Source organism: Hyperolius riggenbachi, chromosome 3, assembly GCF_040937935.1.
Source record: "Hyperolius riggenbachi isolate aHypRig1 chromosome 3, aHypRig1.pri, whole genome shotgun sequence".
Lineage (NCBI taxonomy): Eukaryota > Metazoa > Chordata > Amphibia > Anura > Hyperoliidae > Hyperolius > Hyperolius riggenbachi.
This window is the reverse complement of record NC_090648.1, coordinates 5,626,005-5,653,241: the sequence shown is the minus strand read 5'-3', so window position 1 is coordinate 5,653,241 and position 27,237 is coordinate 5,626,005. Positions and strand designations below refer to the sequence as shown.

Sequence of the window (27,237 nt, the reverse complement as noted above, 5' to 3'; positions counted from 1 at the left end):
AAATATATCTTTAGCAGGTAGTAACTTCAGAAAACATGACTTATGTATTACAAGAACATGTAAAATCCATTGATAGATCACTTACCAGCTCTATCAAGGTCCATGAGTGGCCTCTTCATCTCTGAAGACCTTGTACATCCGAGGAGCGCACCAGTGTGGGAATGTGAGCCAATATTAGAGTGGTAGTATTGTTACCACATCATGGGAGTATCTGTAAAGAAAGCATATATGTTATAGAGTAGAATTACAATGTCAAGAGATGGATAAATTACAGCTACTTACCTCTTAATTTTGAAGAATCTGATTTGGCAATGAGTCAGCGTTCATCAATATTGGCATTCATAGATGAATGTATGGAGTCCAGTGTGCGATACTGAGGAAACCTTGGATGATGGAGGATGCTACTACATCTCCCAGTGCTGCATGTTTTAGTACGTCAGGGTAAGAATGGTTCACAGGGCAGTGTGGGCAGATGTTCCTCACCATATCACCAGAACATCTCCCTACACCTCTTCTCTAACTCTCCCCACTGAATGTAGAGACCACCAGAGAATGGTTCACCTGAGAGTTTGGTGAGCAGATGATCCTCACGCACCTGGAGGGAGGTCTCCACACACCTCTTCTCTAACTCTCCACACTGAATGTAGAGACCATAGCCAGAGAATGGTTCACCTGACAGTATGATAGGCAGATGATCCTCACCTGAGGGAGGTCTCCACACACCTCTTCTCCAACCCTCCACACTGGATGTCAAGGCCATAGCAAGCAAATGTTTCACCTGACAGTATGATGGGCAGATGATCCTCACCCACCTGGAGGAGGTCTCCACACACCTCTTCTCTAACTCTCCACACTGAATGTAGAGACCATAGCCAGAGAATGGTTCACCTGACAGTATGATGGGCAGATGATCCTCACGCACCTGGAGGAGGTCTCCACACACCTCTTCTCTAACTCTCCACACTGAATGTAGAGACCATAGCCAGAGAATGGTTCACCTGACAGTATGATAGGCAGATGATCCTCACCTGAGGGAGGTCTCCACACACCTCTTCTCTAACTCTCTCCACTGAATGTAGAGGCAATAGCAAGCAAATGGTTCACCTGACAGTATGATGGGCAGATGATCCTCACCTGAGGGAGGTCTCCACACACCTCTTCTCCAACCCTCCACACTGGATGTCAAGGCCATGGCAAGTAAATAGTTCACCTGACAGCATGGTAGACAGATGTTCCTCACCCCACCTGGAGGAGGTCTCCACACACCTCTTCTCTAACTCTCCACACTGAATGTAGAGACCATAGCCAGAGAACGATTCACCTGACAGTATGGTGGGCAGATGTTCTCCACTTGAGGGAGGTCTCCACACACCTCTTCAAAGGCTTGGTTTCCATTTTCTATGGCCGGTTTGGGTTGGAACAGAGTGGACCAGCTCAGTGTGTGCTCCTCTCCATATTAAGGGGCCCATACACCTAACGGTTTTTCCGCCGATATACAGCTGTTTCAATCGGCTGTGAAATCGCCACGCACACCGATGACAGAACGATCAATTTCCGTCTGAAATCGATCGTTCCTGTCGACTCCCGTCGATCCATCCGTGCGGAAGACTTTTCTCGATCGCCGGCGGGTCGGGAGTGCGTCGCTAGCGGCGCTCGAATGCCCGACGACCGACGCAATACAGCGGGTATACATTACCTGTTCCGCCGGCGCGAGTCCCCGCTGTCACCGCTGCTCCGTCTCCACGCTGGGCTCCGAGCCCAGCAGGCTTCACTTCTTCCTGTCCCGGCAGGAAGTTTAAACAGTAGAGCGCCCTCTACTGTTTAAACTTCCCCTGGACAGGAAGTTCAGTAGCTGCAGGAACGGTCCGGAGCCCAGAGCGGAGAAGAAGACAGCAGAGACCGGGGGACTCGCGTCGGCGGAGCAGGTAATGTATGCAGGGGGGGAGCGGCGGCAGCCCCACCACCACAGATTGTGATCGGTTTCAGGCTGAAATCGATTCACAATCTGTTTGCAGTAAAGGCAGCCATACGATCCCTCTCTGATCAGATTCCATCAGAGAGGGATCTATCTGTTGGTCGAATCTGATGGCAAATCGACCAGTGTATGGCCACCTTTAGACCTCACATTCTTGCCCGGGGTGGATGCATTGCACTATAGGTTGATATGGCCAACACATCTGCTGGTCCAGAAAAATAGAGCAGTTCAGGACTCCGCATTGCAGCAAATGATGCATTTTTTTTTCTATTTTTTAATAAAAGGATCCCCTTCCTGTACATTTTCTACACACATGGGATCCAAGCCTTACACTCCACAGCGAATAAAGAGCTTGCAGCAGAAACAGGTCACAAGGGTGAAGAATATGGACTTACATCAGTTTTGAGCAGTAACCAGGTGTAATTCAACTGTTTTATCAGCTTTACACATTGTTATAGAATACCTTTTATCAGTTGTATTTATGAGTTTTGTGGGTTTGTTTTCTAATGTGTTTATATTTGTTTTATTCAAAACAACACTTATAAAGAAATTCAACTTCTATTTAATAAACATTTAATTTAGCCAGTAAAAATGATGCAAATGTAATCATGCTAAAATAGCTGTGATATACGTTTATACGGTGTGCCAGCTTATCTGGCGAATGGTTATATTTGCTCCTGTGTGAGTCAGTCTGTAGTGTAGTGTAGAACCTGCTATGGAAGGCAGAAACATCCCATCGAGAGTTTTAGTCTGACACTTGCTCCTGTGTGAGTCAGTCTGTAGTGTGGTGTAGAACCTATTATGGAAGGCAGACACATTTCATTGAGGGCTTTAGTTTGATGTTTGCTCCTGTGTGAGTCAGTCTGTAGTGTGGTGTAGAAGCTATTATGGCTTTAGTTTGACGCACGTTTATGTCTTTAGTTGTTATTATTTTTGGTGAAAAGAGGCGCCTTGTGAGTGAATGTGGAACGGCGATCTGGATGACGCGGGTTAAAGGCGCAGCGCTGGGATCACATGTCAGTTTCTGCTGAACGTGAATGATAAGGTTTGCACCGCGATAGAAGAAGAATTGCGCATAATGAAATATTACTGCGAGCTCCACGGCTGGAATCACTGAGAAATAAACAGAAGTGATGAGTAGATTCATATAAGAGTCACAACACATGGCATTCATGGGAGAGCTTATAGATATTCAATATTACATCTCTACGTGAGTCAGTCTGCTGTGTGACTTACATACATCAATGTCCTCCCTGTCTGCTTGTCTCATCACGAGGTCTGAATTACTGAGGATTCTCCAGCTGGAGGACATCAGAGAGAATAAATCGACTCGATAAGCTTTGTCTACTAGTGTTTAGTTGACACATGTCTGACACCTGGGTTATATCAGACCATAGTGAGAGATGTCACAAGGGGGAAGATTAATCAAACTTCGACAAAGGGATTTACTTTGGGGGACAGCTAAGATGTTGAGGGGGAATGTCATTTCATTTTGGGAAAGGGTGGTTCTACATGGGGTTGGCAATATGGTACGGTGGGAAGTAATTGCTTTTTACATGCCATTGACTGCTCTAACCAAAGGTATGGAAGGTCTCACTTACAAAGGATGGTTGAATAATTTGGGCTTGTCTATCTTGGCAATGAATTGACAGCTATAACAGTTAGGTTTGGGATGGGGGTATCTCGAGTCAACTAGAGAGATCCTTTCTACCCTTGTGTCTTTTTTTCCTCCAGATTACTGTACGGATAGACTCGACGAGGTGATCCTGAAGGACATTTCTTTTTTGAACCTACATAACTATGACTTGTTATGATGACAAGCTGTAATCAGACGGAGTAGCTTCTACACCTTCCTCTCACTGTGGTCTGATATAGCCTAGGCAATTGCAGTTGCAGACTGTCCCCGGGTAGTAGCAGACCCTCTATCAAGAACTGACAACCAGGTTAGCTTGATGACTTATGTTCTCCAATGTTCTACAGCCCATGAGAACTCCGTTAAGTCAGGGCCTCTGGGTCCAGCATGACCACATCCTTCCCCATCAGAGCCTGGCTGAGGGATATCAGCCCATGAGAACCCCAGTTGGTCAGGGCCTCTGGGTCGAGCGTGGCCACATCCTTCCCCATCAGAACCAGGCTGAGGAATATCGGCTCATGAAAACCCCAATAAGTCAGGGCCTCTGGGTCCAGTGTGACCACATCCTTCCCCATCAGAGCCTGGCTGAGGGTTATCGGCCCATGAGAACCCCGGTTGGTCAGGGCCTCTGGGTCGAGCGTGGCCACATCCTTCCCCATCAGAACCAGGCTGAGGAATATCGGCTCATGAAAACCCCAATAAGTCAGGGCCTCTGGGTCCAGTGTGACCACATCCTTCCCCATCAGAGCCTGGCTGAGGGTTATCGGCCCATGAGAACCCCGGTTGGTCAGGGCCTCTGGGTCCAGTGTGGCCACATTCTTCCCCATCAGAACCAGGCTGAGGAATATCGGCCCATGAAAACCCCAGTAAGTCAGGGCCTCTGGGTCCAGTATGACATCCTTCTCCATCATAGCCTGGCTGAGGGTTATCGGCCCATGAGAACCCCGGTAAGTCAGGGCCTCTGGGTCCAGTGTGACCACATCCTTCTCCATCAGGGCCTGGCTGAGGGACATTGGCCCATGAGAACCCCGGTAAGTCAGGGCCTCTGGGTCCAGTGTGACCACATTCTTCTCCATCAGAGCCTGGCTGAGGGATATCGGCCCATGAGAACCCCGGTAAGTCAGGGCTTCTGGGTCCAGTGTGACCACATCCTTCCCCATAAGCACCTGGCTAGGAATATCAGCCTATAAGAAGATCCATACTGGTGTTACTTGGAAATACCGACCTTTAAAAGGCACCATTAACTTCACTTGCGTTGGTAATGGTGAAGTCGTATCACACTGTAAAAAATAAAATTGTGATGATATTTATTGAATTTTGTTTTTAGAACTACGCTTACAGTGCATCATACTTATAAATAGTTATATAACATGTGATTGTACAAATGCTTGATCCAGGGGTCATCCGAATGACCGTGTCTGCTAAGTGTTTATATTTTTTAAAAAGAAGGTCCAAAGTGATTTGCAGGGATATATCGGAGGAAGGGTGTGTTCCTCTTGTGTGAGTAAATCTGCTGTGTTAATCATAATCTATTCATCCCTGTTCTTCATAAACATTCTTGAAGAGCAGCAATTGACTGTACACAACTGCCAGTTTGGACCTCTACACCTGCTGGTTGGCAACTGTAAGGTAAATCCAGTCTCCTCCGCTAATGGATATGTAATCAACATTTACAACACATTCAATCACTCTGATCAAATGTGTCCTATTGATTCCCACAAACCACCCAATAAACTCCCAATCAGTTTTGGGCAATTAACCATAGCCAGGACCCCCCCCCCATTTCTGATGACACATTAATTGGTTACTTGCCAGATTGGACAATTATTTCATTGTGTGGGCCTGGCTTTAAGCAGACAAGATTGGAGAACAAACAAATCTCACTCACTGCAGGGGGCGATGTTTGCCATAAGGAATAAGGACCAAATAACAGATCATCTGCCATGTGATGGCATTATATGTACCGAGATCAGGAGATAGCGCACATGCCCATATTCGGCCAATGTCAACTTCCACAAAACTGTCTAATTCTGAGAGTTGGCCAAGCTGCCAGCCAGCCACAGGAAGCTCTCAAAGTGACCACCACCCATCCACAGCTGCTATCTGTCCACATGAAGCTCTACAAGCTACCACCCATCTACATAAAGCTCTCCAAGTGACCACAACCCATCCACAGCTGCTATCTGTCCACATGAAGCTCTACAAGCTACCACCCAACTACATAAAGCTCTCCAAGTGACCACAACCCATCCACAGCTGCTATATGTCCACATGAAGCTCTACAAGCTACCACCCATCTACATAAAGCTCTCCAAGTGGCCACCCATCCACAGGACTTTCTCCAAGCTACCATCCACAAGAGCTCTCCAAGCTACCACCCATCTACAGAGAGCACTTAAAGCTACCGCCCATGTATAGGAGGTTCTCCAAGCAATCACAAGACATTCCTCATGTCCACAAACATCTCTCCAAGTGACCACCCATCCACAGAACGTCCTCCAAGCTACCACCCACAAAGAGTTCTCCAAGCTACCACCCATCCGCAAGGCCTCTCATTCACAGGGAGCTCTCCAAGTCACTACACATCTCCAGGGAGCTCTCCAAGCTACTATCATCTACAAGGAGATCTCCAAACTAAACTATCATCCATCCACAAGCAATTCTCCAGGATATGATCCGCCCACAGACAGCTCTCCAAGTGACTACACATCCCTAGGGAGCTCGCCAAGCTACTATCTACAAGGAGCTCTCTAAACTAAACTATCACTAATCCACAGGCAGCTCTTTATGATTTATTTTGTTCCAAAAACATTCCTCTTATTATGGACAAAAGTACAATTTAATCTAGAATAACTGTCAGTTTGGCTGCTCACATACATTCAAGAGAAACCAAACAGATAGTAGAACTCTGAGTGACAGATTGCCATGCAGAGAGAGTGTCATCCTTCCAGAGTGTGAGCAAGGCCTTCTACAGAATTCAGATTTCAAGGCCTGCTCCTGGGAAGGTGCCCTTCCTGTTCCTTGTTGAAAGGACCACCCCTGAGGAACTAGTGCATTTCAGACTGGAGTTGGGGCTGCCCAGTAAATGTATACAGGATGCCACTCACTTTAAGGGCTTCATTCACTAAACTGTCATCAAAAAACAACGTCCTCACATGGGCACCAGCTGGTGTTAAACTGCCATATTTATTAGCAGGCTTCGCATTCAAAAGACAACATAGTGCAGTAAATGTATCAGCAAAACATCACCGTTCCAACGGATCTTACCACCCACAGAGACCTGTCAGGTCGACAATTGTTTCGCTAAAGTAGCTTCCTCGTGGACCGCTGCTCTCCGCGGCGGGGATAAGGCTCACTAAATTGTGATAGCCGTTTTCACATGTATTTTTGCATTTGCACACAATCACGAATTATTGCGCACAATCGTACATTATCGCGTGAAAACAACCGCGTTTTTGGACAAAAATTTGCGATTGCAAAAACGACTACGTTTTCACGTAAACATTTGTGATTGCGTGCAAACGTGAAAATGCGCATGAAAACTATCATGATATGAGTTATCACAGTTTAGTAATTCAAGCCCCAAGTGTAAAATGAAAAAATATGGATTGCATGTTGCAGATTTCTGCCCCATAGATCAGTTTCCCATGTAATGATTGTTAGACGCATACAAAAATTTGCATTGAAATTTGCATAAAAAAAATGTGAAAATTCTCATATGGGAAAACCAAATGCCAAAGGTAATGTCCAAGTGGAAATTGACCTGTGCTGATAAACTTCTAGTAAAACCTTATGAATGGGGAAAAGAGGGTGATTTTCTCTTACCTGGCAGCAGTGATAATCTCTGTTACACAGTTCCACATCACAGAACAGGAACACTGCATCGTAACCGTCAAAACTGGAGGTGTTAACCATCATTCTGGATTGCAGAGACACCTCATTCTCCAACACTTCTAATTTATCAGTAACTGGAACGCTGCAAATAAAAGATACATGGATGAGGCCTTCTGAGAACCTTGAATGTCACAATCCAAAGACAATCGGGGCTGGTTTCATGAGTCATAATGACAGGCAGAATACAACATTCCTGTGTGGGTGGGACTGACATGAAAACCACTTTCTTATGAAGCATAATTCTAGGAGAGCATCCCCGGCATCAGAAGAAGCCCTCATTTCTTCTAAATATTTAAATACACTTGGATACCAGAAGATGTTCAGAGGACGTTTGTTAAATGTGAACAGCTACCCACCAGCAAAAGTATATGTGCCAATCACAGGGCCACCATTTCTGTATCTCTCTAGATGGATTTTCAGTGATTCCCGGGAACCAGTTGTGTCACATGTAATTCAGTATAGACTGTGACACGACTATATGAGGTTCCATAATGTGTTCTCTAATACCAGTAGAGATATGTAGGGATGCACACAGTCCGTATACATTACTGCATGTGCTACAGCAGCCCGATCACCAAACGCGTCACAACAAGGAAAGAAAGGAAAGCTGGCACCATCTGAAGTATTGTGCTATTTTATTGAGGACTGACACAAATACACAACATTTTGAGGCATCATATAGATCCCTTCTCAAGCTGTGACTATCACAGCTTTATATGGGGATATGTGGCGCGCCAAAACGTGTAATTGTGGCCATCCTAAATAATTTGTTCTTGATTATATCAGAGCAGAACCTGATGAAATATGCCTATTATAAGGGACTCTTGTTCCATGAAAATAGCTGAGGTTATGGCAGCACCCCTGAGTCTGTTTAAGCGCCCCCAATAATCGCACCTGAGCCTTTACCAGGAAAACAGGAAAGTATTACCTGCAAGTGCTACTGCTGAGTAAAACCTGGGGGAGGTGGCCTGTAAACTCGAAGCAAGAAGCTTCAGAACAAAATCTGTTAATGTCTCCTTAACACGTACTCCTGGGAAGAGTTTATTCCAAAAAAGTTGGACATTATAATCCTCTCCGGGTTTTATCACTTTCTTGGTCTACATTTTAGAGTGTGTTCCTCAAGTTTTGTTCAGACAGGAAGTGGGTAAATCTCTCCAACTGAAGAGTGGGTAGAGTTAGGATCTCCAATAAATTAGTGTTGCTGCCACTCCCTTCTTCTTCCGGGGACCAACAGGATTCATGTTATAGCTACTGAGGTCCACGGACAGGAAGTGAGGGAAGATCCTCCAAGTTAGGAGGGCATACGCACCAGAAGAAAACCAGAACAGGCTCTACTGATGATACACTGGTAACATATATTCTATTTCCTGGAAATGGGCTTCCAGAGACTGATTGTAAATGTGAGTTTCTCCACAGACTTACCCTCCGGAGAGAAGCAGTATGGCGTTTGTGCGGTTATCACTTGTGGAGGCCACACATTGATCCACTCTCACTACCAGCCAGCTCACGTTGACACTTAGTCCCACAAATGACAGATAGATGACATCGCTATAACTGACAGACTCCTTCAGGCTTAGCATAGTGGTGTATTTCGGGTCTTTATAGGCAGCCATGATGACAGCGTACGGACCTTCTCCAAATGGCCCTGTGAGCTCCACGATTCTGCAAAACAATGTTATTGAATTTAACAAACACAAATAAATCAGATCAAAGAGCGTGGATGAGAAAGTCTACCTTACAGCTAAGCTGTGATGTGATATGGGGATTGGGGACATCTATTTGGTGGATTTGGCACATTTGGCTTTGGTGGTTTGGACTGGAGTGCCTGATTTTGGTTATGCGGACACCCCCGATGGCAGCAGGTTAGCAAATTTGGTAAAAAAAATTGGTGGTGACAAATCAGGCAGGCAATCTGACACCTGTGGCAGCAGCAGGTTTCAGGTGTGGTCATGAAGCTGAAGTTTGGCCAGACTCGACTGCAGGCTTTACTGCGATACTCCTTGTGTCTGGCTTTTGGTTTGCCTCATTTTCGCATTGTAATTAGTATAGTCAATATTTATTTAAAAATAAATGATTATTAATAGGAACTACAAAAGATGATCATAATCAGCTAATTACGATTACGCAAATTTTCACATACATTTTTGCAATAATGCCTGTACGTAATTACGATTTGTAAATTCAATTGATTTTGTGTAGTCATTCACAATTTTGTGTAATTTTCAAGTAATTTCATGCCAACGTTAGCAGTGAATAGCAAAGTCCCCATACATGCTATTGTCACCACAATTGCTAAATATATTAAAGAGTAACTGTTAGGCTACAAAAGCTAATTTAAACCTCTATTCTCCTGTGTTAAACAGTTTAGAAGGAAGCCAAAAAGGCAATACTGAAGTTAAAAATCTCTCTTACTTTGTTGTTGGCTGAATAGCAATCCTCTTTATTCCCAAGCTCCTAAGGAGGCCGCATAACAGAAGCTGCAGAGCATGCTGGGAGGTTTTTTTCTCTCCACTGCACAGGGAGCGCATAGAGGTCATCTCCTTCATTTCCCTATCCCGCCCTAAGGCTGCTTTCACAGTGGGACATTACAGGCTCACGTTACAGCAGCCTGTAACTTGCAGCCCAACTCACAGCACTGTAAAATCAATGTGCTGTTCACAGTGCACATGTTGCATTAGAGTATACTGCACTATTGTTCCTAGCCACATGGCTAATTAATATTCACTGCACTGTAGTGTTGTCTGGATCCTGAACTATTCGGATCTGTGATCCAGATCTTTTTTGTGAGTCGAATCATCCGAGATTCGATTCACAGTGGATGTCTGGAAGAAACAGGAACTGCAGCTTCTCTCAATCTGCTGCAAATAATTCAAAGATTCGGTTCAAAGATCCCCCCTCCCCGCTGAGTGCCAGACAATATGCCCCGTTAGACCAGAGACTGGTGGGAGTGTCTGAGGGCTGGAACTTGGAAGGGCTAAAGAATCATCAATCAGGAAGAAAGGAAAGGGAGGATATGACATCACAATTGGCTTCATAGGAGACAGACAAACATGGAGCCTGCCATGAGCTGTCAGGAGCATCAATCTCTGCAAATACTATATAAAAATTCTGTGAAATCCAAACGTGGACAGTGAAATGCATATGTAATGTAAGTACAGCCAATCTTTAGCTACTGATATATGTGTTTATTTTCTCTGAGACCTTATACCTAACAGCTCCTCTTTAAGGGGAATAGTGGGTTAAAAAAAAAAAAAACACCACAAAGGAATTTTTCTAAAAGACCTTGTAGTTGTTGAGAACATTTTAAAAAAATGCAAAGTTTTTTGACCTCTTGAGGAGCACAGGCTTACACTCCTCTAGTGACAAGGCCATTTGTTACAATTCAGCACACTGCAGCTTTAACAGCTCGCTGCACGACCCTACAAGTTAGCACACAAATCTTGCCTCCTTTTCTTGCCACCAACAGAGCTTTCTGATTGCTGCCACAACATTTTTTTTGTTTTCAAATTAATTGAAATGTTCTTTTTTTTCTATTAAAAATGACTATTTTTTAACATTTAACTCTCCAACCTCCCCTCCCTCCCCCTGAGATCCAATAACAACGATTGCCTCTCATAATAGGCATCAGCCTATGAGAGGGATCACTTTGTGAGCCTCTCCTGGGGACAGCTCAGTGACAGAGCTATCCCTCGTGCAGAGCTGCACTAGATCGCAGCGCTGTACAAGCACCTTCAGCGTTTTGTTTTTTTCAGTCCGCAATCGCGGCAGGCAGGCTGGTTAAACTCTGCAGGGGCGATCCCCGCTAATCTCCACCTCCAGGACTTGACGTCAGTTAGGCGGTTCTGGGGGGAGCCACCTTCCTGACGCCGTTCGGTGTTAGGTGGTCGGGAACGGGTTGAACTCAGAAAAGTTACCGTTTACAAAGCATATTTCCTTTGCATATTTAAACATATGTAGTAATTTTGGAGGCAATAGCTTGTATGGGGGTGTTTCTATTAACTGCTGCACAAAATGATGTTAAAATTATGTGAAATTACAAATGATTACAATTACAGATGAAATGAATTAAGATTTTTCCAGAAATTTCGCATTACGATTTTGCATCATAGTTGCAAATTTTGATGCAAAATTATGTCTATGCAAAATTTGTGCTCATCACTTGAAACAATATTCTTATTACATCCATCCCAAGCGTTCATTCATTCTCACACCGATATACACACACGCTCACCAGGATACACTCCTCCCAGGTAATTGGAGTTCCCTTATTCCCATCCAACTTCATTTTTATACACCCAGCTAAGGTCTAAGATTCTATTTTTCTTTTCCTTCCTTTCATCTTTTTTTTATTCCTCATCCTCAAATAGCAAGTCTCTCCAAAGATCTCTTAAAACCCTCCTCTTACAACCCTCTTTTAGAGCCTCACTCTCCATCCCTTCCATTTCAAAATCCTCCCAAAAACGGTAGATATTTGCAAACCAAACTGTCAGGTCTGTTGGCTCCTTACTTTTCCACTTCTGGGCTTTGATATTACGTGTTACCAGGCTCCAAACTTCCATCAGTTCTCTCAGAAAATGAATGGGATGGTCCTGAACGAATGTATGACAGACTTACTCATTAGCCATATTTCTTCTTTTCAACTTGGCTATAGTTCAGGCACGGTGGACATTTATCAAAGTTTGTAGCATCAGAATAATCCGTATAAGGTCTATAAGCCGTCATATGGCTGAGAACAATGTTTGATAACTACAACCTAATCCACTCCATGACCGTGGGTTGTATGTTATCATATATTCTACTGTTGTATTAGGTCTAGTACCAGGTCTGAGAAGAAAGATGGATCATATGTTGAGCTTTGTAGGGTAGAAAGATCATCCTCTACATTGTTTTTTTTTTCTTTTTTTTTTTTTCTTTGGTTTAATTAGGAATTCCTTTTGTTTGTTCATTTTGCTGTATTTTTGTATAAACAGATCACATTACCTTAAGGAAATTGTTGTGAAGTTTGCGTTCTTGAACATATTATATTTGGTTAATTAATTATATATTGATAATTGGAATGCTGTATATTTAATGAGCATATGTTCAATAAAAGTACTAGTAAAAAAAAAAATGTTTACAAAACTTGGGGATGGTTTATAGGAAAAAAGTTCACTAGAGACCAAAATATTCAACTTAGGAAGCCATTTGAGTACACCGAGTGGTTTAGAAGGATAAAGTAGGAGGGTATCTGGGCCTACTTGGAATTTAATGCTACGTACGCACTTGCGATAACGATCGTTCGCTAGGAACGATAATTGAAAGACGAACGATACGGCAACGATAGGAATGCAACGACGGGATGCAGCGATCATCATACACATTTTAACGATCGTTCTCGCAGAAAAGAACGATCAGAAGGAAATGTTGAGTACATATTTATATAAAATTAAAGAAAACACACCGACATGGAGTTACAATCAGTGGTGCTCAGCAGAGCTCGAATATTCGAGTAGCTCGAATATTAGAGCTCTTTTTCAGCTATTCGAGCTCGGTATTCGAGCTCTGAATAGCTGCAGGTATTCGAATGGGCTATTCGAGTAAACTTGAATAGCTCATTCACTATTCGCGCTATTCGAGCAAACAGCGCTATTCGAGCTCGAATACCGAGCTCGAATAGCGTCATAGCCCAGATTGATGTCCTTAGAGCCAATCAGAGGGCTCCCAGGCCCTCTGACGGCAGCCAATCACTGAGGGGGACCCTGGCCAGCCCCTACCATATAAATAGCGGCCGCCATGTTCCGTTTCTCCGTCCTTGCCTGACTTTGCACAGAGAGAGATCTGCTCCTTTGTGCGTTGGCTTAGCAAGAGCTTTATTGTGGTCAATCACCTAGCGTTTTTGCTCACATACACCTCCTATATACACCTATATTGTTGTTAGTTAGATAGACATTGTATTTTAGTTAGTAGCTTTTGTGTTACATAGAGAGAGACAGCTGCTGCAGGCTTACAGCTTTAGGCCTCAGGGCCTGCCTGTGTGGGCAGCTGTTCTCTCCTGTCCTCTGTTTATTTCTCATCTATACCAGTATTTCTGCTGTCCTTTACTACTGATTGATTGTAATTTGTATTGTAGTTATATACTGTAACTGTACTAGGCCACTCACTGTCACTGTTCATAGGCTAGCTCCTGCGTGTGCGTGCACTCACTGTCTGTGTACACACACTCTATTTCCTTCTGATTACTACTTATTATTGTAACTGCTAGTTGTACTTCCTGACTGTTACTACTTACTTACTGTACTAGGGACACTCACTCAGTCACTGTTCATAGGCTAGCTCCTGCGCGTGTTTGCGCGTGCGTGCACTCACTGTCTGTAGTGTACACACACTCTATTTCCTTGTGATTACTACTGATTATTGTAACTGCTAGTTGTACTTCCTGACTGTTACTACTTACTTACTGTACTAGGGACACTCACTCAGTCACTGTTCATAGGCTAGCTCCTGCGCGTGTTTGCGCGTGCGTGCACTCACTGTCTGTAGTGTACACACACTCTATTTCCTTGTGATTACTACTGATTATTGTAACTGCTAGTTGTACTTCCTGACTGTTACTACTTACTTACTGTACTAGGGACACTCACTCAGTCTCTGTTCATAGGCTAGCTCCTGCGCGTGTTTGCACGTGCACTCACTGTCTGTAGTGTACACACACTCTATTTCCTTGTGATTACTACTGATTATTGTAACTGCTAGTTGTACTTCCTGACTGTTACTACTTACTTACTGTACTAGACACTCACTCAGTCACCTCGCCCACCAACCCACTCCATTAAAGTACCCCACTTTTCACCCGCCCTTTTAAAAAAATTTGTGTTTACGCCCAAAACATCGAAGATGTCTGGAAGTGGCAGCCAGTGCGGTTTGGGCAAGGGGAAGGGCAGCAAGGGAATCAGGAGGAGAGGGAGCAGCATTGTGGTAAGCCGCGGGCGCGGCCGCGCCACCATGCACAGTTCCGCAGCAGCAGCGTCAGTGGCTAACATTCCTCCTATAGCCACTGGCCGTGGACGCCTTGGGCGCCGCCCAGCAGGAGCATCTGCAACTCACGCTGCAGAGACACAGCAGCAGCAGAGTGTAGCACCTGCTCCGATTTTCCTCCAGCCGGGTCGGAAACGTCCCATTGAGGAAAAGGATGCAGACACTGTGGTGCAACTGATGACGGAGGATGAGCAGCCCGCCATCAGCTCTGCATCTGAGGCCTCCACCCTCACCACCACCACCACCCCTGTTCGCAGCAGCCGCCCAGCAGGGCCTGGGGAGGAGGCCAGTACACCGTCACAAGTTGGCGACCTGTCACTCAGCAGTATTTTTACCCCAGGCACCATCAGGGTATTGTCTGCTGTTGTTGGCAATTTTGAGGAGGAGATGCTGATGGGCACTTTGGGGGAGGAGGGATTGGACAGCAAGACTGTGGCGACAGTCAAGCAGCCCATCCATGCATCAGGAGAGGAGTTTGGGGGTCATCATCCCAGCAGGACATGTTTCAGGAGGGGGAGGATGATGATGACACGGTGACAGACAGAGACTGGGTGCCACCAGCTCCAGGGGATGTCGTCATCAGCAGCTCTGAGGAGGAGGATGCGCTTGTGGGCCTTGCAAGGAGGCGCATCATTGCAAGCATTGGCAGCAGTAGGCAGGTCCCACAGCCTGCTGGTGTCTCAGGCTCAGCAGCAGCAGCAGCAGCATCTGCCAGTACCACCACCAGCCGCACCCAAGCCCCCCCCAACCACCACAGGGAGACAGGCAGCAGCGGTTCCATGCCGTAGGGGGTTGTTTTTGTCACCAATCTGGCGATTTTTCACCATGCCCACAGTGTACAGCAAGTACGCCACTTGCAACCACTGTCAGCGGAAGTTGAGCAGAGGTGCAGACCCCTTAAAGTTCAGCACCAGCTCGCTCATCAACCACCTTGCTGCGAAACATTTCCACCAGCATGAGGAGTTCCAGAGGCTGAAGGCATCTGGTGCTGGCAGTGGCACCACACCCATCACTGCACAGCCTTCATCATCAGCAGCAGCAGCAACAGCAGCCACCCGCCCTCCTGCTCCTCCAGCAGCACCAGCAGGAGTGCGGAAACGCACTGCTCCTCCCCCCTCTGCAACTCCTGCCGCCGACACTGAGGCCTGTTCTGGCAGCCAGTCCTCAGTGGCCTCCTCTGCTGTGTCCGCTGATTCCTGTGCCAGCAAAAGGCCACGCCAGAGCCTTTTGAGCGAGTCCTTCCAGGGGGTGGTTAGGGCTCTGCCTCCCAGCAGCCGTCGCGTGCGGCAGCTGAACGGCTTGCTGGCACGGGCCATGTGCTCCCAACTCCTGCCGTACACGCTCGTGCAGGAGGGGAGCGACATGCGTGCGCTGCTTGCTTGTGCAGCCCCAGACTGGCAGCTCCCCAGCAGACACTTCTTCGCCCGCAAGGCCATTCCTGCACTGCACAGCTTTGTGATGGCCAATGAGGAGCAAGGGCTGGAGCACGCGGTTGGTGAAAGGGTCCACGTCACCATGGACTCCTGGAGCAGCCGCTTCGGGACAGGCCGCTACCTGTCCTTCACTGTCCACTGGGTCAGCTTGGTGGAAGGGGGTGAGGATGGGAGAGCAGCAGCGGGCACAGCAGCAGCAGCAACACAGTGGGTGGTGCCACCCCGCAGGGTCAGGGGAACTGCAGCAGGTTCCTCCGATCCTCTGCCATCCTCCGGCACACCTGGTCAAACCCCCCGCCTCAGCAGCAGCGTGAAGGCCTGCCACTGCCAAGCGCTGCTGCACTTGGTCAGCCTTGGGAAGACCAAGCTGACGGCAACCCATGTGTTGGCCAAACTCCAGGAGCAGGAGAGGATTTGGCTGACCCCCAGAGGCCTCAGAGTCGGAGAGGTGGTGGCCGACAATGGGGCCAATCTGGTTGCCGCAATAGACAGGGGAAACCTGACCCACATCCCCTGTCTTGCCCACGTGCTGAACCTGGTGGTGCAGAAGTTCTTGCGCACCTACCAGGGGATGGGCGAACTGCTGGAAACGGCAAGGAACGTTGTGCGTCACTTCCGGCGCTCGGCTGCAGCCTGTGCGAGCCTGGAAGACGTGCAAAAGGAGCTGGAGCTGCCACGCCATCGGCTGATCCTTGACGTTCCGACTCGCTGGAACTCCACCCTGGCGATGTTGGAGCGTCTGGTTGAACAGAAGCACGCTGTCAACCAGTACCTTGCCCTGGCCACTGTTTCCGCCGCTCAGAGAAGGGACAAGACCAGCAACATCCCGTCCATCGCCCCCGATGATGACTGGAGGCACATGCAGCAGGTGTGCTTAGTGCTGGCTCCCTTTCTGCAGGCCACTAACATGGTGAGCAGGGACCATGCTATGGTCTGCGAGTGGGTGCCCCTGGTTTGTCTGCTGAACAGGGCCCTCGATGCTTTGTTGGAACAGGGAGCGGCAGCCTTGGACCACCAGGAGCGGCAAGCAGCTGCACAGTCCACCTCTGAGGGGGAGGAGGAGGAAGACTTGGTGGAGGTCCCTGACCTTGCTGCTGATGAGGGGGATCAGCACAGCGCAGCTGAGTTGGTGCGGGGGTGGAGAGAGGATGAGGCGGCAGAGGAGGAGGATGAGGACAGCAGCACTGCCATCGATGTGCCAGCACACGTGGCCCGCCTCTTCCCAATGGCAGCGCACATGCTGGCGTGCCTGCGCAGGGACCCCAGAGTGATCCAGATGAAGCAGAGGGAGGAGATCTGGATCAGCATGATGTTGGACCCACGCCTCAAGGGGAAGTTGAGCCAGTTCCTGCCGCCTGCAGGAGGAGACCCAGCGCAACAAATAAGGAGCTTGCAGCAGGCCCTTGTTGAGCGCTTGGAGGAAGCCTTCCCTCAGCCTTCCACCCCCACTGTCCAGCCAGCACAGAGGCAGCAGCAGGTGCCTGCATCCAGCAGCAAGCGCCCCACAGACCTGCTGTCTCTCAGCAACGAGCTCTACAGGACTGTAGAGGCTCTGGCAGCAGTGACTAGAGAGGAGGTGCATGCAGCAGCATCCTCCTCCGGTCACAGCCAGCGCCTGACCCGTATGGTGGCTGACTACATGGGGTCCTACAGCGGGCTTGACAGCGATGCCCCTGTTGATCCCATGGAGTATTGGGTCAAGCGCCTGGAGATCTGGAGCGAGCTGGCGCAGTACGCCCTGGAAGTGCTGTCCTGTCCCCCTTCCAGCGTGCTGTCCGAGCGCTGCTTCAGTGCAGCTGGTGGAGTGGTCACCGAGAAACGCTCACGTCTGTCTCACAAGTCTGTGGACAGACTGACATTTCTCAAGATGAACCAGGCGTGGGTGGAAGGCGAGTTCCTGGCCCCTGTTGTCGGCGAGAGGGGGACATGAACTGAAGAACCATCGTTAATGTGCCTTACCACCCTTTACCACCTCCTGGCTCCTGCTCACTAAGCCAGCCTGGTTCACTTTGACTATTACGTCGCCTGCAGCCACACATTTTACACCTACAGTGGGCTGCTGTGTACTGCCCTTCTGCTGTCTGTCTGTGTTTCCCACTGTCAGGGTACACAGATTTACCTTCTGCTGCCACTCTGCCACCAGCTATTACGTCAAACAATAGCTATATATCTGTGTAATTTGTTTTACAAACAAAACCAAAAAACCATAAAAAAAAAGGTTTAATTTTTCTGAGGTGCCCGGGTTGAAAACTGTGTTGTCCCAGTTGTGTATTGGACACAATGTGGGCTGCACGACCGCTGTCTGGGACCTCCTGTTGTGTTTATTTACGCCCTGGTATCACCGCTAGGTACCAGGGCTATTATGTCACGCTGCCTGCCTGCTGCCACACTCACAATACTCCTCCATTCCTCCTGCTGCTGCTGCTGTCTGTCTGTGTTTCCCACTGCCAGGGTACACAGAATTACCTTCTGCTGCCACTCTGCCACCAGCTATTACGTCAAACAATAGCTGCTCACATAATTACTCCTCCATTCCTCCTGCTGCTGCTGCTGTCTGTCTGTGTTTCCCAACGCCAAGGTACACAGATTTACCTTCTGCTGCCACTATGCCACCAGCTATTACGTCAAACAATAGCTATATATCTGTGTAATTTGTTTTACAAACAAAACCAAAAAACCATAAAAAAAAAAAAAAAAAATTTCTGAGGTGCCCGGGTTGAAAACTGTGTTGTCCCAGTTGTGTATTGGACACAATGTGGGCTGCACGACCGCTGTCTGGGACCTCCTGTTGTGTTTATTTACGCCCTGGTATCACCGCTAGGTACCAGGGCAATTATGTCACGCTGCCTGCCTGCTGCCACACTCACAATACTCCTCCATTCCTCCTGCTGCTGCTGCTGTCTGTCTGTGTTTCCCACTGCTAGGGTACACAGAATTACCTTCTGCTGCCACTCTGCCACCAGCTATTACGTCAAACAATAGCTGCTCACATAATTACTCCTCCATTCCTCCTGCTGCTGCTGCTGTCTGTCTGTGTTTCCCAACGCCAGGGTACACAGATTTACCTTCTGCTGCCACTATGCCACCAGCTATTACGTCAAACAATAGCTATATATCTGTGTAATTTGTTTTACAAACAAAACCAAAAAAACATAAAAAAAAAGGTTTAATTTTTCTGAGGTGCCCGGGTTGAAAACTGTGTTGTCCCAGTTGTGTATTGGACACAATGTGGGCTGCACATCCGCTGTCTGGAACTTCCTGTTGTGTTTATTTACGCCCTGGTATCACCGCTAGGTACCAGGGCTATTATGTCACGCTGCCTGCCTCATTGACTGCCTGCTGCCACACACTCATCCTCCTCCTCCTGCTGCTGAATTTACCTCCTGCTGTCTGTGTGTTTCCACTGCCAGGGAGCACATACAATGGCGCTTCCAACATGCGTGCGCCACCAGCTATTTGTTACGCTCAAAAATAGCTGCATTTCTTTAAAAAAACAAAAAAATTATATATACTTTTTATTAATACTGTGTGATATTATTTTTAGAGGTGTCCGGGTTGAAAACTGTGTTGTCCCAGTTGTGTATTGGACATGATGTGGGCTTCACGACCGCTGTCTGGAACCTCATGCTGTGTATTTACGGCCTGGTACCACCGCTAGGTACCACACAGCCTATTATGTCTCGCTGCCTGCCTCATTGACTGCCTGCTGCCACACAATCATCCGCCTCCTCCTGCTGCTGCTGCTGAATTTACCTCCTGCTGTCTGTGTGTTTCCACTGCCAGGTAGCACATACAATGGCGCTTCCAACATGCGTGCGCCACCAGCTATTTATTACGCTCAAAAATAGCTGCATTTCTTTTAAAAAAAAATATAAAAGAGAAATAAGTGAAGAAGAAGAAGATGAAGAAGATGAAGAAGATGTAGAAGAAGAAGATGAAGAAGAAGATGAAGAAGATGAAGAAGATGAAGAAGAAGATGAAGAAGGTGAAGAAGATGAAGAAGATGAAGAAGATGTAGAAGAAGAAGATGAAGAAGATGAAGAAGAAGATGAAGAAGAAGATGAAGAAGATGAAGAAGGTGAAGAAGATGAAGAAGATGAAGAAGATGAAGAAGAAGAAGATGAAGAAGATGAAGAAGATGAAGAAGATTAAGAAGAAGAAAAAGAAGATGAAGATGAAGAAGAAGAAGAAGATGAAGAAGATGAAGAAGAAGATGAAGGAGAAGATGAAGAAGAAGATGATGATGAAGAAGATGAAGAAGATGAAGAAGAAGAAGATGAAGAAGAAGAAGAAAAAGACAATATAGAAGAAGAAGAAGAAGATATAGAAGAAGATGTAGAAGAAGAAGATATAGAAGAAGAAGATATAGAAGAAGAAGAAGAAGATATAGAAGATAAAAAAGAAGAAGAAGAAGAAGAAGAAGAAGAAGAAGAAGTATATACAGTACTGAACAAAATTCTGGACACAACTTCTCTTTCCACCTTTTTTTTTTTAAAGGAACATCCCCACATAATCACTTGCTGTTGTTACTTGGAAAAAAAGATGTTTCTTGCATCATTCACACTCAAAACAAGTGTTGGAAGCTATTTAAGGCCAATTCGAATAGTCAGCTCGAATAATGAGCTCGAATACCGACTCGAATAGTGAGCTCGAAGTCCGAGGTCGAATCGAATAGTAAAAAATATTCGACTCGAATATTCGACTGAATTCGAATAATTTACTATTCGAATTCGACCAAACTCGAATAATAAAAAGGGGTATCCGAGCATCACTAGTTACAATAGATACAAATATATGATTGTTAACTTGAGCACAAAGTTTAATTGAAATGAGCAAGGTAATCTTTACGGCCACACTACAAAGGAAGTACTGAAGCTGGGCAGAATTCAACGCAGGCACATTGGCTCTTGTAACGATCGTTCTCGGCCGATGTCTGTACACACTATAGTTTTGTAACGATTGTCGGTAGATACGATCCGTCAGGTTGGATATTTCCATCTTCTCGATGTCGTTCTTTTGTCGTTCGTGTTAATGATCGTTGGGTAAAGTTTATTCCCCGATTGTCGGCGGAACGATCGTTAATTAGCTGTTTCAAACGACCATAGTCGCCAGTGTGTACGCAGCATAAGTCATAAGATAGAATGCGGGAGATTGTACCAGGGGGAGAGGGCTATATTAGGGTTTAGGATTTTGTTTTTGGTTGTTCTAAATTATGTTGAGTTTTGGTATAGTATGATATATAACAGTCATTGCCGAGACCAGATTTGAATTCTGGGCTAAATAGAGAGAAGATGGCTGTCTTATCTAATAGCAGGCCATAATTTTGGCTTGAGAGCCACACATGGAGGCCAGAACCTAAGTTCCCTCAATGAGCTTCAGAGCTAAGCATTATGAATTTGCTGACACTATGAAGTTATGTACTTGCCTTCTCTTTTGAAACACTGGGTACGGTAAAATCCAAGTGTGTATCATTGCAAATCATTTGATGTGGTTGTAAATTCCCTGTCAAATGTGAAACCATTTGCTTATCTCTGTTTGATTGTATCAATAAATACATCAAAAATAAAATAAATATAATGGTAAAAAACAGAGAATGATGCAGGAAAGAACTGAAGATAAATGTATATTTCCTCATTTTTACGAATAGGCCTCATATGTATGTCCAGTAATATTAGCCGGATGTAGGTCTGGCCATTGGATGTAGGTCTGGCCACATGGAGGGATACGAGTGGCAAAGCAAAGAAAGCAATTTCAATAGAAAACCCAAACATTCGATGAAACAGACAAAGACATCATAAAACCATGACTTACGCTGTGACAAAGCCGAGGAAGGGGTTGTACGGGCAGGAGAAACTCATACTGTATGGTTCCACCGTGATAAGACTGCCATTGCCAGTAAGCCCATCAATATTCAGGCTGTTAGTCGTAAAGAATGTGCCGTTATCATACTGTGGAGACAAGGAGACCATGTTACCTCATAATAATACCCCTGACAACAAGCACTGATGATCTGATTTCCTGAGGAGGGAGGACATGTGGATATGACGGACCAGGGCAAGGATTGCCGAAACATAACTAACTGAAATACACAACAGATTCCTCTCATCAATCTTCACTACAGGATAAGAATAAAGATTAGACAAGTTTAGGAAAAATGAGCTCTGGATCAAGAGATGAGCGGTGAGCGGGAACACCTCTGGCGAGGATTTCCTCGAACTTCTGGTGGTTTACCAAAGCAGTTAAGCGAATTACATTGAAGTCAATGGTGCCAATTAGATCCCATGGCAACCAGACAACTCTCCTATCTCTCACTGTTCCCCTAGTGCCGGCCTCTGCTGATGATGCGATCAGCAGGAGACAGCACTAGGGGAGCAGTGAGGTAGAGGAGAGGTTTGCTGATCGCCACTGGCTCCAATGGATTAGGTGAGATGCGCTGCTGTTTCTTGAATTTATTCAGGGGAGGAGTGGAGGAGGACACAGAGGGAGCAGAAGAAGAGACAGGGACAATACACGTGTCTCTGACATCGTGGTGGGTTGGCGGTTCGTATCGGAGGGCAATCGTAAGTCAGGAACTCCCTGTAATTGGAATATATTTTGGGGGAAAAGTGTGTTTTATATTCCCCAAAAATTGGTATTAATCCAGATTAAACAATGTGGTGTTTCAGAATCACTCAGGTCCCTTCATCACAAGTAAAAAGTATAAATGCACTGTCCTAATGACCACCTCTGAGCAAGAACCTTGATGAAGGAGTCTTGTCCAACTCTGAGATGTTACGTTGCACCTTCTGGATAAACAAATAGGTAATCATCACATGAAGAAACAGAGTCCAGCCCCATCGGGGTATACTGCCACAAAACGACTTTATAAAAATAAATAGGTAACATTGCTGGATTGTAATAAGGTGGCCCTCTGCTCACTTATGAGTAGCTATCATGATATAGAGAGCAGGCGTAACTTACGGTGAGAACATTGTTACACCAGCCGGGGATCAGTCGCCCCTCCAGGTTCTCCATCTTGCGGTCATTCTCTGTAGTCTCGTAGCTGTTGTTGCACACGAGTGACAGCGGGTCATTGAAGTGCAGGGAGGAGGAGTCATAGCCCAGGTAGGTGAGTAGACACTTACTGACGGAGAGAGTGGCAATGTCCACATCACACTGCACTGACGGCTTCATGTCTGCCACTGCTGGACACAAGACACACACATAAGACACAGATCTCCGGGGTCGGCCGATGTATAATGTACTACACAAGTATACATTTTTACTATACCATCATCTATTGTATAACTCTCCCCTGATTTCAACACCCAGCACAGCTTCCCTGCATGGGAGGGTTTCTTTGTGATGGTTGGATGGGCTCCTGGTAGGAGGAGCTAGGGGGTGGGTACAAAGACACACATAATGAAAAGCACCGCCTCTGCGGAACATTTCACAGTAAGAGTTACAATGTGACACTTCAACTAAGTTGTGCTCACACTGATCAGCCACACTGTGTGTGACACTAAACCACACAAGCAAGGGGAGCTATGCTCATCTTTTCAAGGGCCCAGGATTAAAATGGGAGCCAAAGGGACATTGTGTGTGACAAGTTGTAGCATCCTAAATCTCTGGTCAGTTCTCCTCAAAATGTAACAGTCAACAGACTGCATATTTATTTGCATGGAAATGTGTTTAAAAGACAGTATAACTCAGGGTGACGCCATGACACTCGCATTGCAAAGGTGCTGGGTTATTGGTAACTGGTCTGGCTACTTGAGTGAGAGAAACTATACAGCATAAAATGGTGGTACTTACTAAATCCCCGATAGAAAGACTTCTCACACTGACATGTCCCATAAGTACAGATCTCATCAGCAGCGCAGGCAGGATTACAGAATACAGCGTCTACAAGAGAAGGGGAGGGGCATAATATTATAATACAAGTCTCTCCAGAGGGATCAGAGCTGGGGGTCCGGGGAGGAGAGAAGGGGAGGAGCATAATATTATAATACAAGTCTCACCAGAGGGATCAGAGCTGGGGATCCAGGGAGGAGAGAAGGGGAGGGGCATAATATTATAATACAAGTCTCTCCAGAGGGATCAGAGCTGGGGGTCCGGGGAGGAGAGAAGGGGAGGAGCATAATATTATAATACAAGTCTCTCCAGAGGGATCAGAGCTGGGGGTCCGGGGAGGAGAGAAGGGGAGGAGCATAATATTATAATACAAGTCTCTCCAGAGGGATCAGAGCTGGGGGTCCGGGGAGGAGAGAAGGGGAGGAGCATAAAGTTATAATACAGATCTCACCAGAGGGATCAGAGCTGGGGGTCCAGGGAGGAGAGAAGGGGAGGAGCATAATATTATAATACAAGTCTCTCCAGAGGGATCAGAGCTGGGGGTCCAGGGAGGAGAGAAGAGGAGGGGCATAATATTATAATACAGATCTCACCAGAGGGATCAGAGCTGGGGGTCCAGGGAGGAGAGAAGAGGAGGGGCATAATATTATAATACAAGTCTCTCCAGAGGGATCAGAGCTGGGGGTCCGGGGAGGAGATAAGGGGAGGAGCATAATATTATAATACAATTCTCACCAGAGGGATTGGAGCTGGGGTCTGAGGAAGAGAGAAGGGGAGGAGCATAATATTATAATACAATTCTCAGCAGAGATCAGAGCTGGGGGTCCAGGGAGGAGAGAAGGGGAGGAGCATAATATTATAGTACAAGTCTCTCCAGAGGGATCAGAGCTGGGGGTCCAGGGAGGAGAGAAGGGGAGGAGCATAATATTATAGTACAAGTCTCTCCAGAGGGATCAGAGCTGGGGGTCCGAGGAAGAGAGAAGGGGAGGAACATAATATTATAATACAATTCTCAGCAGAGGGATCAGAGCTGGGGATCCAGGGAGGAGAGAAGGGGAGGAGCATCATATTATAATACAAGTCTCTCCAGAGGGATCAGAGCTGGGGGTCCGGGGAGGAGAGAAGGGGAGGAGCATCATATTATAATACAATTCTCACCAGAGGGATCAGAGCTGGGGGTCCGGGGAGGAGAGAAGGGGAGGAGCATAATATTATAATACAAGTCTCTCCAGAGGGATTAGAGCTGGGGGTCCGGGAAGGAGAGAAGGGGAGGAGCATAATATTATAATACAATTCTCAGCAGAGATCAGAGCTGGGGGTCCAGGGAGGAGAGAAGGGGAGGAGCATAATATTATAGTACAAGTCTCTCCAGAGGGATCAGAGCTGGGGGTCCAGGGAGGAGAGAAGGGGAGGAGCATAATATTATAGTACAAGTCTCTCCAGAGGGATCAGAGCTGGGGGTCCGAGGAAGAGAGAAGGGGAGGAACATAATATTATAATACAATTCTCAGCAGAGGGATCAGAGCTGGGGGTCCAGGGAGGAGAGAAGGGGAGGAGCATCATATTATAATACAAGTCTCTCCAGAGGGATCAGAGCTGGGGGTCCGGGGAGGAGAGAAGGGGAGGAGCATCATATTATAATACAATTCTCACCAGAGGGATCAGAGCTGGGGGTCCGGGGAGGAGAGAAGGGGAGGAGCATAATATTATAATACAATTCTCAGCAGAGATCAGAGCTGGGGGTCCAGGGAGGAGAGAAGGGGAGGAGCATAATAGTATAATACAATTCTCACCAGAGGGATTGGAGCTGGGGGTCCGAGGAAGAGAGAAGGGGAGGGAACATAATATTATAATACAATTCTCAGCAGAGATCAGAGCTGGGGGTCCAGGGAGGAGAGAAGGGGAGGAGCATAATATTATAGTACAAGTCTCTCCAGAGGGATCAGAGCTGGGGGTCCGGGGAGGAGAGAAGGGGAGGAGCATAATATTATTATACAAGTCTCTCCAGAGGGATCAGAGCTGGGGGTCCAGGGAGGAGAGAAGAGGAGGAGCATAATATTGTGTAATACAAGTCTCTCCAGAGGGATCAGAGCTGGGGGTCCGGGGAGGAGAGAAGGAGAGGAGCATAATATTATAATACAATTCTCACCAGAGGGATCAGAGCTGGGGGTCCAGGGAGGAGAGAAGGGGAGGAGCATGATATTATAATACAATTCTCAGCAGAGGGATCAGAGCTGGGGATCCAGGGAGGAGAGAAGGGGAGGAGCATCATATTATAATAAAAGTCTCTCCAGAGGGATCAGAGCTGGGGGTCCAGGGAGGAGAGAAGGGGAGGAGCATAATATTAAAGTACAAGTATCTCCAGAGGGATCAGAGCTGGGGGTCCATGGACGAGAGAAGGGGAGGAGCATAATATTATAATACAATTCTCAGCAGAGGGATCAGAGCTGGGGGTCCAGGGAGGAGAGAAGAGGGGGAGCATAATATTATAATACAATTCTCACCAGAGGGATCAGAGCTGGGGGTCCAGGGAGGAGAGAAGGGGAGGAGCATAATATTATAATACAAGTCTCTCCAGAGGGATTAGAGCTGGGGGTCCAAAGAGGAGAGAAGGGGAGGAGCATAATATTATAATACAGGTCTCTCCAGAGGGATCAGAGCTGGGGGTCCAGGGAGGAGAGAAGGGGAGGAGCATAATATTATAATACAATTCTCAGCAGAGGGATCAGAGCTGGGGATCCAGGGAGGAGAGAAGGGGAGGAGCATAATATTATAATACAATTCTCACTAGAGGGATCAGAGCTGGGGGTCCAGGGAGGAGAGAAGGGGAGGAGCATAATATTATAATACAAGTCTCTCCAGAGGGATCAGAGCTCAGGGTCCAGGTAGAAGAGAAGGGGAGGAGCATAATATTATAATACAATTCTTACCAGAGGGATCAGAGCTGGGGTCCGGGGAGGAGAGAAGGGGAGGAGCATAATATTATAATACAAGTCTCTCCAGAGGGATCAGGGCTGGGGTTCGGGGACAAGAGAAGGGGAGGAGCATAATATTATAATACAATTCTCACTAGAGGGATCAGAGCTGGGGGTCCAGGGAGGAGAGAAGGGGAGGAGCATAATATTATAATACAATTCTCACCAGGGGGATCAGAGCTGGGGTCCAGGTAGAAGAGAAGGGGAGGAGCATAATATTATAATACAATTCTTACCAGAGGGATCAGGGCTGGGGTCCAGGTAGAAGAGAAGGGGAGGAGCATAATATTATAATACAATTCTCACCAGAGGGATCAGGGCTGGGGTTCGGGGACAAGAGAAGGGGAGGGGCATAATATTATAATACAATTCTCACCAGGGGGAACAGAGCTGGGGGTCCGGAGGAGAGAAGAGGAGGGGCATAATATTATAATACAAGTCTCTCCAGAGGGATCAGAGCTGGGGGTTCGGGGACAATAG

General features: G+C 46.7%; 2 protein-coding genes across 4 annotated transcripts in view; both read right to left on the bottom strand.

Moving 5' to 3' along the window:
• LOC137562463 (C-reactive protein-like) overlaps positions 1-4,768 on the bottom strand; it is a 66,301-nt gene extending 61,533 nt beyond the window's left edge. For 2 of the 3 annotated variants that reach the window (XM_068273829.1, XM_068273830.1), the window contains exon 1: positions 86-4,768. In XM_068273829.1, the coding sequence (XP_068129930.1) occupies positions 3,971-4,768 (798 nt within the window). In that variant the 3' untranslated portion in view covers positions 86-3,970. The remainder of the gene's footprint in view (positions 1-85) is intronic. The other variant, XM_068273831.1, reaches the window with a different exon arrangement.
• Positions 4,769-4,792: 24 nt separating this feature from the next.
• The window catches only part of LOC137560811 (uncharacterized), a 146,460-nt gene continuing 124,015 nt past the window's right edge, over positions 4,793-27,237 (bottom strand). Inside the window, exons 22-27 of the mRNA XM_068271946.1 lie at positions 23,744-23,833; positions 22,910-23,130; positions 21,761-21,897; positions 8,925-9,164; positions 7,434-7,584; positions 4,793-4,888 (exon numbers count right to left, since the gene is read on the bottom strand). Coding sequence (XP_068128047.1) covers positions 4,793-4,888; positions 7,434-7,584; positions 8,925-9,164; positions 21,761-21,897; positions 22,910-23,130; positions 23,744-23,833 — 935 coding nt within the window. The remainder of the gene's footprint in view (positions 4,889-7,433; positions 7,585-8,924; positions 9,165-21,760; positions 21,898-22,909; positions 23,131-23,743; positions 23,834-27,237) is intronic.